The sequence below is a fragment of the Delphinapterus leucas genome, chromosome 3 (assembly GCF_059928025.1).
Source record: "Delphinapterus leucas isolate spDelLeu-1000000601 "Yukka" chromosome 3, BTC_Dleu_Yukka2, whole genome shotgun sequence".
NCBI lineage: Eukaryota > Metazoa > Chordata > Mammalia > Artiodactyla > Monodontidae > Delphinapterus > Delphinapterus leucas.
This window is the reverse complement of record NC_143131.1, coordinates 28,066,659-28,081,858: the sequence shown is the minus strand read 5'-3', so window position 1 is coordinate 28,081,858 and position 15,200 is coordinate 28,066,659. Positions and strand designations below refer to the sequence as shown.

The window sequence follows — 15,200 nt, the reverse complement described above, 5'->3', positions numbered from 1 at the left end:
ATTCTGGATAGGCTAGGTTAAGCTGTGGTAACAGACAACCCTGAAACCTCAGTGGCTTAAAACAACAGTTTACTTCTCACTCATACTGTAAATCAGTCACAGGCCACTTCATTCTCATCTTGGCAGCTGGGCAGATGGAGCTGCCACCATCTGGAGCACTGTCAGTCACTAGTGTAAAGGAAAGAAGAGAATAACAGATCACCCAGGCTCTTAAATTTCTGCTCAGAAATGACGTGTGGTGCAGGTTTCATTGGTCAGAGCAAGTCACATGGCCTCCCCTAACTTTAAGGAGACCGGAAGTGCAGCTGTAGGAAGGAACACCTACTTGGTTGATAGCACTAATGACTACATTTATTTTAAAGTTACTTGTGTATTTGTCTAATCTTCTAGATAGTAAACTCCTGGAGTATAGGACCTGAGTTAGCTTGTTGTTCCTCTGTACTGTTATATAAAACATAGCTTCTGCATACATCTATGCTCATTTCATTTCATGTTCAAATATGTTGCTATTTAGACTTTTAAAAACGTTTGGAGGTTGTCAGAGATTGGTAATTAACATGTCATTTTTCTCACTTATAAATAGAGTTTCGAAAGTAATAGTTGTATTATGAAGATATTCTTATATCAGTAAAAGATTGAGTTTTGCGTGTTTATTTATAATGTGAATACACATATTCCAAACTTAGGTAGTAGGACAATAAATGGGCACTTTATACTATGGCAGGGTTCATTCTTCCTTCTTATTGGTAGAGGACATAAGCTTATTCACAAGTTTGTCTTGATGATTTTTTTGTTTTTTGTTTTTTGTTTTTTTTTTGTGGTATGCGGGCCTCTCACTGTTGCGGCCTCTCCCATTGTGGAGCACAGGCTCCGGACGCGCAGGCTCAGCGGCCATGGCTCACGGGCCCAGCCACTCCGCGGCATGTGGGATCTTCCCGGACCGGAGCACGAACCCTTGTCCCCTGCATCGGCAGGCGGACTCTCAACCACTGCACCGCCAGGGAAGCCCTGTCTTGATAATTTTGAGGGTTTTTTTTTTTTTTGACCACCCTCTTGTACATCTGCTGATAACTTTATTTTTACCTCATTGAGTAAGAGAAACTTTAGTGTGACCCTTTTTCCTTCTTTGTGGTTGTGATATTGATGTCGTCTTCAATTACAATTTTTTTGTAGGATATCTTTTAAAATTACTTTAGCCATTTGATGAAAGTTTGTTTGGTTAAAGCTAGGTACTTACTCGGCACATACCAAGACTATATGTCACAGTGCTCAGAACATTGTCAGCCCTCTTTGGGTGAGCCTTCCACCTATTCAGCAAACTGTGGCCAGCTGACAAAGACTCAGTGAGGGTGTGATGTTAACTCCATATGTTAAATATTAGCAAATATGACTTTTTTGAGATAAAAATAGGAGTGCTAGTACCTTCTAACTGATGGATCATTTCCGCACTCTCTGGAGTTCACCGGCCTCAGCAGTCTGTGTTGTGCTTACGTTGTGCTGCTGTTGTTGGCCACTACCACTTCCGGTGGTGCAAATTAGAATTTGTAATTAGGTTCTCAGCTGACCAAAAGGAGGGTTTCTCAAGTTGTATTTACTTTTTTGGGAGGTAAGTCAGGTAAGTCAGAGTGCTAAAGTTCTTCTTATGGAATATAGTTTGTCTTGCCTTAACGTCAGTGTTTTTGATATCTGCTTTGGTGCCACTTAGCACGTGGAGGTGTTTTCAGATGCTTCATCCATCAACAGTCTCTTTATCTTACATCACACATGTTAATGGCACATTGGGATTTGGGTTAATAATATATCTTAGACCACTGGATTTCCTTTGTCATGTACGCATGGTACACAGGGAGCATGGCTTGTAAAGAGTTGAATCTCACCGTTTAAGGTGGCTGTATATGTCTTAAACTTTACCGGTTATGTAACATTTTATGCATGTAGCTTATCCAGTACTCAATGTGTATGATAAACGAAAGTGGTTTTCAACTTGAGCTGTGTGCGCTGTTCTCACTTGGTTGAGTGAAAGGAGGGCAGAAGTCTATAAGCTTTTCTCAAAAGTATTAAATATAATTAAGATTTTGTGAAACAGAGTGTCCATCTGAGTTAGGAATTTGTGTAAACCAAGAAGCTAATACTAAGAAAGTGGTTTTTAAATTTTTTTAAACAACATCCTGTGAAGTTTAGGATGGCTATAAATGCCAAAATATCACCTATAGCACTTTGGTTGCATGTTCCTGATGTATAATAGGAATGACCTGTAATTTCAGCGTAAAAGAAAGGAATCTGGAGTGGGAGAAGGAGAAAAAAGCACATTTCTTTTAAACTAAGAAAATATCTACTTCCCACCTAGTTAAAGTAGTGCTAATGCTTGCTGATTTTTAATAAAAAATTGTATCCAACCTAACACCATTTTAACCATTTTTAAGTGTTCAGTTCTGTGGGTCAGTTTGTTAATTTAAAATTTTTTAGTTGCTTCAAAATAATGAGTGGTATCAAATACCAGTTATTGCAGCAATGCTGATGTAGGTACTATGAAACTTAAAAAGAAGTGCTTCCATACTAAAAGAATCTTAAAATTCATTTGCAGAACAGTTGTATATTTCTATCCATCTATTTATTTAGGCTGCGCTGGGTCTTCGTTGAGGCATGCGGGATCTTTAGTTGCAGCATGCATGCAGGATCTAGTTCCCCGACCAGGGATCAAACCGGGGCCCCCTGCAATTGGAAGTGTGGACTCTTACCCACTGGACCACTAGGGAAGTCCCCAGTTGTGTATTTCTAATAACAGATTAATAACAGATTAGAGTTTAACAGTATGGTTCTCTGCAAGTGCAGTAGCCCAGAGAAAAGAAATCCTTGGGAGCTTTAGTAGTTGGAGGAAGTGGAACTTGGATTGGGCCTTTGAAAGGTAAAAATGAGACAGAAATCCCTCCTGTTCAGAGGGATTAGAGGGGGTGGTAAAATTGGTGGACCTATCCTTACACAGTTAAGTCTGTACTTGTTACTAGGTTTTCAGAACTATGTATTGTACTGTATTGTTGAGGGATACGTGCATAGGTGGTGAGACTATATGTAAAGAAAAAAGAATGATTAACCTAAGTTTGTTTGGTGGTTACCTCTGAGGCAGAGAAGACTCAAGGGAAGCATCTAAGGTCTTGATGAAGCTTTCTTCTTTACCTGGGGTGGGAGGATGGATACCCAGGGGTTCATCTTACCGTTATTTACAGTGTGCATATATACATGTTAAAATTACTGATATTTAAATATTACTTATATATCTTGTTAATTTAAAAAAATTAATAAATATGTGTATTTGAGACAAAGAGTAAAAAGTTTAAAGACCACTTTTCTGTTTTCAAGAAGAGTATTTTTTGCTTTCTGAAGTCGTAAGACATGTAATTGATCAGTTTGGTCACAAGGTGTCGCTAGACTGCCAAATTTATGAACAAAGCTGCTTTTTTTTTTGGTAACATGTCAAGGAAGATGGAAGTTCTTTGTAGTGAAGTTATTTAGGTGCCTGCCAGTATGTCATTTTCACTGAAATAATTGTTGGGCAGTGGGATATAAATAACCTTTGAAGAACTTTTCCTCTCCGTATATACTTCTCACAGTTTCCTTTATAAAAGAGTTAACTATAAATAAATTCTATACATTAAAAATTTGCTTGTATAACTTATAAAGTCTTTTTTGCATAGTGAGTAATTTAGGATGAATGACAATATGGATCACAGTAACATCTTTTAATCTAGAATTTTGAACATTATTCCTCCATTGGGGGTTTGTTACAGTATATTTAAAAGATACTCAACATTCTGCTTAAATTGAAGCAGCTAAATCTTTTAGTAGATAGTATAGGTTAAACCTTTATTGTATCTTCTCTTCACTTAACCAACTCCCCTCCTCCCATCCCAGTTTATACTGTTGTCTTAAGTATGCTAATAATCTCAGGGGTAACTTTATTCTTTGGATTTAGATTAATTTGGTTCTTTTAAAATAAAAGACAGAAGTGTAAATCAACTAAAATAAAAAAATTTAAAAAACAAAAGCCCAAATAGAAAAAAATAAAATAAAAGGCAGAAATGTCAGGATGCCAAGACACTTTGACCACTCAGTTATTTATTTATTTATTTTTGTTTGTTTATATTTGGCTGCCTCAGGTCTTTGTTGCTGCGCATGGGCTTTCTCTACTTGCAGCGAGCAGGGGCTACTCTTCATTGTGGTGCACAGGCTTCTCATTGTGGTGGCTTCTCTTGATGCACAGCACGGGCTCTAGGCGCGTGGGCTTTAGTAGTTGTGGCGCATGGGCTTAGTTGCTCCGCGGCATCTGGGATCTTCCTGGACCAGGGCTCGAACCCGTATCCCCTGCATTGGCAGGTGGATTCTTAACCACTGTACCACCAGGGAAGTCCCACCACTCTGTTATTTTATTGTACCTTTTTTGGGGTGTTCAAAATAGTATCAAACAACATTTACATATTACCCATACTGGTTCAGCTTTCTGCTTATGGGATTTTTTCATTTTTAAAAAATATCTGAGGAAAGCTGAATAACATATTTGTTGGAGTGGGCACACAAGAGTTGCCCTTTTCCAGGGAACCGCATCAAAAGATGATGTCTGAGTCCTTTTTTGTTAACTTCCTCCGAGGCAGAAATGATTGCCCATAAGAAGGTCCAGTCATAAATGGAACACATTATTTGAAGGTTGGTCTGTGTTCAGCCTCTACTCTTTCTTAGTAGCAACACTAAACTAAGGTAGCATATTTTGGATTTGAGGAACTTGTCACAGGAACTTTGTAATAAGCATTACTTGTTCTGTTGGGTGCAGTATGTACGATTTAATTGTGGATAAGGTGTGGATAAACCTTATTAGCATGACTTCAGTACAATAGACAGTAAGTTATAAACTGCTAATACCATTTATTTCCAATGAGAGGAAAAAAATCATTGTATAGCGGCATCAGAGGGATTTCTGGTTTTTTTAGGTCTGTAAAGAGAAATTGACCTTAGAATAATCTTAACCTCCCCCCACCCCCGCCGCCACCCCAACAATTATTTGAGAATAGGTAGCCAAGATGTTTTCTGAGACATAGAATAACTTCCTAATTGACTAGTGAGTTGCCAGGGAATAGTACTTCTTTGATAACTGACAGATTATTATTATGAGTATAGTTAATTAATTAACCTTGAATTTGAACTATAGTTTTTTATGGGCTTTTACATAAATTTGGCTATCGATTATTCTGTGTTTATAAGTTTGAATTTCCAAAAGTCATTTAAGAATGTCAGAAAACACAACCTAGCTAATTCTAGCCTGGTGCCTTAGGCTGCCTACCACGTGCCAATGATATTAGAAAACACAAAACAGGGCTTCCTTGGTGGTGCAGCGGTTGAGAGTCCGCCTGCCGATGCAGGGGACACGGGTTCGTGCCCCGGTCCGGGAAGATCCCCCATGCTGCGGAGTGGCTAGGCCCGTGAGCCATGGCTGCTGAGCCTGCGCATCCGGAGCCTGTGCTCCGCAACGGGAGAGGCCACAACAGTGAGAGGCCCGCGTACCGCAAAAAAAAAAACAACAAAAAAAACAAAACACAAAACAAAACCCAAACTGCCTGGTGAAAGTTGCGGCAGGCATTTATTGGGGAGACAGTGGGTTGGTACAACAATTAAAAAATGAAAGTCATAACTAACCTTTGAAAGATGCATGCCCTTAACATCAAACTCAAGTAATTTCTTATTCCTCTGGGCTCTTGGTTCATATTGTTTTTATGGCCCTATTTACATCTTATTCTAGCCAGTTAAGTACAGTTAGTTGTTATATTATGAATGTTCCCTTCCTTTGATTTAAAATTTCTAGAGTTAGAAATATGTGTTACTAGGACTTCCCTGGTGGCACAGTGGTTAGGAATCTGCCTGCCAATGCAGGGGACATGGGTTCAAGCCCTGGTCCGGGAAGATCCCACATGCCTCGGAGCAACTAAGCCCATGCACCACAACTACTGAGCCTGTGCTCTAGAGCCCGTGAGCCACAACTACTGAGCCTGCGTGCCACAACTACCGAAGCCTGTGCACCTAGAGCCCGTGCTCTGCAACAAGAGAAGCCACCGCAATGAGAAGCCCGTGCACCGCAACGAAGAGTAGCCCCCGCTCGTCGCAACTAGAGAAAGCCTGTGTGCAGCACTGAAGACCCAACGCAGCCAAAATTAAATAAATACATTAAAAAAAAAAGAAATATGTGTTACTAATGTCTGCATTCTCAGTACCTAGTATGATTTTTTTAAACCATTATAAATAGGATAAACTCTTCCTGCCAAAGTGCTGATTCTGCACATGGTTAAATAATAATAGCTAACGTTTATTGCGAGCTTACCATGTACCAGGCTCTATTCTAAGAACTTGATATGTCTTTAACTTAACTTAATCCTCGTAATAACCCTTGTGAGCTGGAAAGAGTTGTTTTCATCGCTTTACAGATGAAAGGACAGAGGAATAGGTAAGAAGCCTTGCCCAGGGTTGCACTGCTAGGAAATGACCAAATTGGAATTGAAATCCAAACAGTCTGGCTCCAGAGCTTGCTCTCATAACCTATTATGCTGTAGTGCTTCATCAAGTAACTGTTAATGATTTCTCTTTTTTTGTTGTTTTTTGTTTTTGTTAATGATTTCTTAACATTAAATGTAGGTGTGGGCTAATTTAACACCAGAAATTGAAAGTAGAATTTCATTTATTATTGAGTTATATTTTTCTTTTATACTGTTAAGTTTTAAAATCTAATAGGGCCCCAAATATATTTCAGCTCTTTTACTTTTTGAAGTTAACAATGATTGTTTTTCTTTTTGTGGAAGCTGATTTGCCAGGGTTTTTTATTTGAAAAGTTTATCTTGTTTTCTTTATTTTTATTTTTGCTTTTAATCTTTTTTTTTTTTTTTTTTTTGGCTGTGCCTCGTGGCATGTGGGATCTTAGTTCCCTGAGCAGGGATTGAAGCCGTGCCCCCTGCAGTGGAGGCATGGAGTCTTAACCACTGGACTGTCAGGGAAGTCGTGGTTATGTTTTCTTTAAATGTAGAAGATGACTTTAATAATGATTCATGGTACCATTTCTTCATTATTTAATAGTTTTTTTTCAAGTCCCTAGTTTTACAGCGTGAATAACAAAATGTAAAATGGCAGATCCAGATCATTTAGCCTTTAAAAAAGAAAAGCTCTCATTTTCTCTTCATTGTGCTCGTGCTTTCCTTTAAATTATTTAGATATTTAAAATAGCCATTTTAAACTCCTTGTCTGCTAATGCCATTGTCTCTGTCATTTCTGGGTCATGTCAGATTTGGTTGACTTTTTTTATTTTTTTGCGGTACGCGGGCCTCTCGCTGTTGTGGCCTCTTCCGTTGCGGAACACAGGCTCCGGACGTGCAGGCTCAGCGGCCATGGCTCATGCGCCCAGCCGCTCCGCGGCATGTGGGATCTTCCCAGACCGGGGCACGAACCCGTGTCCCCTGCATAGGCAGGTGGACTCTCAACCACTGTGCCACCAGGGGAGCCCTGGTTGACTTTTTTTTTTTTTTGGTTGTGTGGCATGCGGGATCCTAGTTCCCTACCCAGGGATCGAACCTGCGCCCCCTGCAGTGGAATTGCAGGGTCTTAACCACTGGGAAGACACCAGGGAAGTCCCTGTTTGACTGTTTTTGTTGATTTTTTTTTTCCCCTTAGTTTTGGGTCACATTCTCCTGCTTCTTCACAAGTCTAGTAATTTTTATTGGATGCTGGACATTGTGAGTGCTACGTTGTTGTGTGCTGAATTTTGTTTGTCTTTAAAGACTGTTGAAATTTGTTTTGCTAGGTACTTAAGTTACTCGTGGATCAGTTTTGTTTGTAAGCTTTGTTAGGTCAGGTCTGGAGTAGCCTTTACTCAAGGGCTAGTTTAGCCTTATTACTAAGATGTGATCCTTCTGGAATCCTTTCTGAATGTCCTGGGTGTTCAGTGAGACCTTTCCACTCAGGCTAATTGCAATTCAAATTTTCCCTAGCCCTCTGTGAACTCTTGGAATTGTTCACGTTACAACTTCCTTGATTTTTTTTTTTTTTAACCTTGTCTTGTGGAGTTTGACACCATAACACATGTGGCTTTGTTTTTGGCCAGACTCAAGCGAACACCACGCAGATTTCTAGAGCTCTTATTCTGCATAGTCCCCTCTTCTCCAGTACTCTGCCTTGCATATTCCAGCTGCCTTAGCCTCCCCCAGCTCTGATCTCTGCCTTTTTACACAGTGTGAGTCCTGTGCTCTACTTGAGGTCTTCTGTTCTGCTCCGCTGCCTGGCATGTGCCTTTGGGTAGTAAGCTTGGGCAGTAGTAGGGCTCAGTGAGGTTTCTCTCAAAGGTCACAGCTCTGGGCTGCCTTTTGACTAGCATCTGAACAGTTGTTTCATACATTTTATGCAGATTTCTAATTGTTTAACTCCAGAAGGCAAGTCCAAGACTAATTACTCAATCATAGCCCCATATTCTTCAGTGTTAAGTCATATGGCAAAATAATTTCGAATACTAATGTATTTTAAGTCAGCACTTTCCACTAGAGCTTTCTGCAACAGTGAAAATGTTTTATTTCTGTGATGTCCGCTCAGTAACCTCTAGCCCCACTTGGCTATTGAGCACTTGAAACGTGGTTAGGGCAACTGAGGAACTGAGTTGTTTTTCCTGCTTATTTATTTATTTGGCTGTGCCGCAGGGCTTGTAGGATCTTAGCTCCCTGACCAGGGATCGAACCTGGGCCCCCTGCAGTGGAAGCATGGAGTCCTAACCACTGGACTGCCAGGGAATTCCCTGAGTTTTTTTATTAATTTAAATTTAATAGCCCTATATAGTTAATGGCTGCTGTAGTAGACAGTACAATTTGTTTTTCCTCAATATTATAAAATTTCAGCTTTTGCATATAATAAAAGTGCCGGTGGTTGATCTCTAACATGTCCCAATTTAGAAAGTTACTATAGTATTTTTTTCAAATTACCCAAATAGTTACATGTTCATTGGAGATTATTTGGAAAATACAAAAAGTACAAAAAAGAAAATTTGTCACATATAATATAATCCCGCAAATAATCAAGATTAATATTTTGATGTATTTCCTTCTAGTCTTCTATAAAGAAAATAACTGTTTTAGTGAAAAATATTTGGGTTTTTTTTTTTTAATATTTTTTTGATGTGACCATTTTTAAAGTCTTTATTGAATTTGTTACAGTATTGCTTCTGGGGGTTTTTTTTGTGTTTTTTTTTTTGTTGTTGTTGTTGTTTTTTGGCTGCGAGGCATGTGGGATCTTAGCTCCCCGAACAGGGATCCAGCCCGTACCTCCTGCATTGGAAGGCGAAGTCTTAAACCACTGGACCACCAGGGAAGTCCCTTGGTTTTATTTTAAGTATTTCTGGCTCAAAGGGAAATACGCATAGATGACAAGATTAAAATGATGAAAATGTTTTGTCCTTCTATAATTAGGTTTATATTATTTGTCAGCAAAGAATAGCCTTGCCTAAACAGGCTTTCCCAGCTTTATAAGTCAGGTATATGTAGCAGTTCAGGAATAACTTATTAATCAGGAAACTTTTTAATTCTTTTCTCTTTTTGTTGCAGATGGGTGTTTAACAGAAAAGAAATCTTACATTTTACTAGTGGCTGCTTTTTGACAGTAGCTAGAGAGAAGCCAAACATAATTTAATATTGATATTTGGCTTACTCCGCATTAGGGGAACTGGTTTGGAGACTGCTTTCAGCTTGAGTAACCGTTGTGCCTGAAAATCATGTGCCAGGTGCTTAGAAACCAAAGGCCTGGCCATCAGGGGGTTCATGGTTTAGTTGGCAAGAAAACATAGTTGGATTTTCTTCTGTTTCTCTGGAGGAAAAAAAGTCAAATGTTACTGTTCATTTTAACAGTACAAAATTTAATAAGATTAGCAGATAATACCTATCATTTCTAACTTTGGGAATCTTTCTTTTAGGTGAGACGTGGAATCCGTTAAAACTGCATTATCAATTAAGAAACGTGAGGGAACGATTAGCTAAAAACCTGGTAGAAAAGGGCGTATTGACAACCGAGAAACAGAACTTCCTTCTTTTTGACATGACGACACATCCCCTCACCAACAACAGCATTAAGCAGCGCCTCATCAAGAAGGTGCAGGAAGCCGTTCTCGACAAGTGGGTGAACGACCCTCACCGCATGGACAAGCGCCTGCTGGCCCTCATCTACCTGGCCCACGCCTCGGATGTCCTGGAGAACGCGTTCGCGCCCCTCCTGGACGAGCAGTACGATTTAGCCACCAAGCGGGTGCGGCAGCTCCTGGACTTAGACCCTGAGGTGGAGTGTCTGAAGGCCAGCACCAACGAGGTGCTGTGGGCAGTGGTGGCCGCCTTCACCAAGTGACGCTGCGCAGAACCGAGCGTCCTCCTTTCTCTCGCGGGAACCAGTCGTTTTTCTTCCAGGGACTCCTGGTTTTCTGCAGTTTGTACTTCCCACACTATAATTGGCTTTTGTTTTATGAAATGGTGGGTGGCTTTTTCTTTTGTGTATGTATGCAGGATTCTGCTGGTACGAGAGGCCTTCCTCTTTCTGTTGTGGAAAAAGTTTCACCGCCATACTGGCATTCCATTGCTCGTTGCCATCCTCACTGTTGCCCGTTTGGGTTCTGGTGTGCTTTGACTGTCAGAGTACCTCCAGGTTCCTCACACGCACATCTTTTGGATTACCTCAGGTTGAGTTTCTCCCACATGTGCACGTACATCTCGCATTCTGCCTGCAATTCAGACAGAAGTCACAAAAAGGCCTTTAACTCACCAAAGGTAAATATCTGTATCTATTAGGACATTTTATACATAGACCTCAGTTGAGATGTATACTTAGCAAAATTATTTTTAAATTGAAATACACAGTAAATAATATAAAGTGCCCCTTGGATCTTGCTTTCCATGTAAATCTATTGTATTATTACACTTGTCATAATTTTAACTATTAAGTCATAAAGGTCCAATTGTTTCACACAGCCAGTTTGGGATGAGCTGCATTCCAGTTATGCTGTATATAGTTTGAATTATATAGAAGTTGTTCCTTCTTCTGGCCACCACTGCCCATCTTAGTATTTTGCAGGGTTTAATTAGTTGTACACCTGGTGCCCCTTACTTGCTGCAGGCATTGTAATTTGATGGCAAAATAGACCTCTCATCATTGAAGGAGAGAGAAAACGTGTGTCTAATTGGTCCCAAGATTTTTTGAGCTGTGCCATTCATGGTACTCTTTGCCTATGCATCTCCTCTCTGGAATTTTTTTCAGTCTTATTATTTTTATCATTTCTGTAGAGAAGAGGCTTGTGACCAGTACTAATCTTGAGTACAGTTTTATCTTTTTCTGTCCACAAGTAAATTAATGTCTGCTCTTAAATAAATATCTACTCACACTTTCTTGGGGGAAGAAAATCAAATGTCAGCACTAGCAGATGTTGCATGTAAATCGTTAGCAAGTAACGACTACAACTCAGATGATTAAGAGTTTTGTAGCAGAAAGCTCTGCTGTGTTTTAATTTTTATATACAATTATGATAATTAGCACATTGTAAGAATATAAACCTTTGCTTTTTAGAGTTTATTTTTACTATTTCTTTATCATTGTTTATCGTATCACCATTGGTTTCATAATGTAAATACTATATATTGAACAAATTAAATGTCAAATTTTTTATTACCATAGTTCATGTTACTAGTGGGGCTTTCAGGTGTTTAGAGACTTTTCTGGTTAACATTCACTTCAAAAGTACTAGATGGTGTATAACTCTAGAGCTGAATTTTAAGGGATTCCCTAATATGTATACTATCTTTTTATCTGAAGTAATAAATAAACTATGATCTTGAAAGTGCCTGAATCAGAGCAAGCATGTCATTTGTATTTTTGTATTCTAATTATTGTGGTTTTAGTTTTCTTTCTGATGAAGTTTTACTTAGCCTTAGCTTAGTATGGCAATATTTCTATGCAGGGGCTGGCAAACTTTTTCTTGTTGGGCCAGATAGAAAATATTTTAGGCTTTGTGAGCCATATACGGTGTTGCAGCTACTCAACTCTGCTGAATGAAAGTTGCCATGGACAATACAAATAAATGGGTGAGGCTGTATTCCAGTAAAACTTCATTTACAAAAATAGGCAGCTGGCCATGGGCGTTGGTTTGCCAATTCCTGTTTTAACTCATGAAAAAAGACAGATTTTTCTCTCCATTAAAATAACCTCCTTGACCTCCAAAAATGATAACTACTGGTGGTAATTAAGTATAGAAAGTATTAATTTATAGTTTCTTCCCACAAAATGGATACTTGAAACTTACACCATGTCCTGGAATTTCCTTTTAGGTGAAGATTTACTGTTTTCCTCCAGCAGAGATTTTAGAAATGAGGTAATGGTTGTTTCTAAGGTATTCTTGGCTTTGTAAGCCTCATCTGTATTCTCAAGCAAGGGGGAAAGGGCCTCACCCAAACTTCTGTCAGCGTTTGTTTCAGAGCAGAGTGCCCGTCAGCTCTACCTGTGTGTGACCTCAACTTCAATACACGGTCGTGTCTCCAGAGGAGAGGACAAGTGGTCCCATCCAGAGGGGAGGGTGTTATCTAGAACTCCTTCTTCCTGTAGAAGGCCACTGTTTACAGTTCTCTGCAAGCAGGAATGGTGTGACTCCAGGGACATTATTCTGTGTGGAAGGAGCAGTATGTCCACAGGCTTATGCCACTTTTGTTAAAAGCCTTCAGATCCAAGAATCAGGCAGTGAGTTTTGATATAATAAAATTTACTGTGCAATAATAAATCGATTTCTTCATGTGTTTAATTGCTGAGTGTTCCTTAGAATAACCTGGTCTGGAACAATGCTGTGACAGAAGGGAGAAAGGAAGGAAACTTACTGAATGCATGCTCTGTGCCTAGTAAAGTATTTTATATCTTGTTTTGACCTCCCAAAACTGCAGTTACTATATCTTCATTTAATGAAGAACAGGCTTGGATTGGAGGGGTTGCCCAGCCTCACGTTATCTGGTAAGTGTTTGAGCTTTTAATCCTGAAGTGATTGAAAACAGTAATGGCATTCAACCATAATTTTTCCTTTCTTATTTGGGGACTAGGAGGGGGGGCTTCTTTTCCTTAACAGAGACAAAAACCACGATAGCAGGCATGCAAAAAATTCTCATGGTCGTGCAAAATACAATGATAAAAGGATATCCCTGCTTTATTCTGATACCTTGGTATAACTTACATAAACTATCTTTTGGAGGTGAAAAAGTTGACTAGTTCTATATATTCTTAGGAGAAAGAAGCATCATCAGATGTCAGTTGGCCAAGAAGTCCCTGGCCTGCTGAAGCAAGATTGCCTTGTGGCCTCTGATGCCTTACGTTACTCAGTTCTTCCCCTCGTTTGCAAACAGATGGGTACAATACTTTTTTAAAGTATGACAAAGCCTTGAATTTGGCCACCACCTGAAGGAAAGTGAGAGGGGCTGGTGTGTGGTTCAGTGGCAATATAGGACCAATGAGTGATGACATCCAGCCTGAGGATGACAGGAGTCCATGACTGCCATGCATGGCTACTCTTGCCCCAGGAACGTGGAAACCACTAGTCACAAGTCTATGTGAGGTATTTATGAAGTTTAATTCCAACTCAATGGCCTCTCCATCTTAAATGGAGATATTTATATTGTCAGATAACATTGTTCCATTTCACTTTCATCCAGATCAAGATGACTGACAACCTGAGGTAATTTCTAATTCATTGCAGTCCACTGGGTCCCGGAATGATAGCCCTGACTCTTGTAAGTTCTGCATGAATGTCGTATGTTTTTTAATAGCACCAAGTAAGGAAGTGATGTTAAGGCTTGTCACCTTGCAGGCTACTTACTCTTCAAAGAGGCATGGATGGTAAAGTTAGATTGATATCCACACTTCCTCAGCCCAATATTAGAATTATGTAGGCAATTACTCCTGATGGAGCAGTGGTATAACTGTGATTCCCACTAGCATCATTATATACTGGTGTGCAATTTACTTTTTGCCCTTACATTGTAGAGAACTTTCAGAATAAGCACACATCATTCTCTTTAATCATTTTTGGCTTCATTGTATAATTTCTCCCATTAATGGACATTTGGGTTCTTCTCATGTTCATTATTACAAACATATTGTAACGTATATTTTTGTACATATTTTTATATTTGATTTCCATAGGAGGAATTAATAGAAGTAAGTTTGCCCAAAGACTGTGCCTTGAAAATGTAAAAGATAAAGCCGAATTTTCTAAGATTCATGTTAAGTTCCACTTCAAATAACGTGAATGCTGGTTTCCCCACACCTTAGCTAATACCGTAGAGGGTGTCATCAATCCTGGTCTTTGCCAAGGTAATAGTGAGGAGCATGGTCAAATTATTTTACTTATTGAAGGGTTGATTATCATTTACTATCTTTATTGGTAATTTGTATTTTTTTTCTGTGAGTTACCTGATCATGTTCTTTATTCATTTTCTAATTTAGGGTATTGATCTTTTTATGTATTGATTCACCAGGACTTTCCATATATTGTGGATATTAACCCTGTGTCTGACAGTGATGCAATTGTTTTTCTCAGTCTTTGGAGTTGGTATATATGGTAAGTAATTTTTTCCCTTTTTTCCTTTTTTTTTTTTAACAATTCAGAAAAGTGCAAGGTGCAGTAGTGCTTAAGCATGGAATCTGTGGAGACCTTAATTATCATACTGAAGAGATCAGCATGGTATTCAGGTTTGGGAATATATTTCATAAAAATTTGGGGAGCTATGATTAAATATAACAAATATAAAAATCATGAAAAATACGTATAATTATATGTGTATATAAAGGTTTCATGTAATTTTTATGATTAAAATACAAATGGAAAATCTCATAAACAAATGTATAGGCTAGTGGATTATCTTAAGGCGAACATGCTTGCAGCCATCACCCGGGCCAGGATAGAACCTTGCCAGCTGTCCAGAAGCCGTTCAAGGCTTCCTCCTAATTACAACCTCCCTAAGTCTCTATCCCGACCCAGTATTCATCTTTAATAATTTTGTTCTGTTTCATTTTTCGTTTTATATGTCTGTTTTAGTTTCTCTCAATCTATAAGTTCTTTCCCTCATCTCTCTTTATTTTTTTCCTTGAGGAATATTTGTTGATAAAATTGGATCCCTTGT

At 39.0% G+C, this 15,200-nt stretch overlaps 1 protein-coding gene across 1 annotated transcript in view; it reads left to right on the top strand.

The window, feature by feature from the left end:
* Nucleotides 1-11,890, top strand: part of GOLPH3 (golgi phosphoprotein 3) — a 53,426-nt gene extending 41,536 nt beyond the window's left edge. The window contains exon 4 of the mRNA XM_022599889.3: nucleotides 9,977-11,890. Within this exon, the coding sequence (XP_022455597.1) occupies nucleotides 9,977-10,401 (425 nt within the window). The 3' untranslated portion in view covers nucleotides 10,402-11,890. The remainder of the gene's footprint in view (nucleotides 1-9,976) is intronic.
* Nucleotides 11,891-15,200: the final 3,310 nt, after the last annotated feature.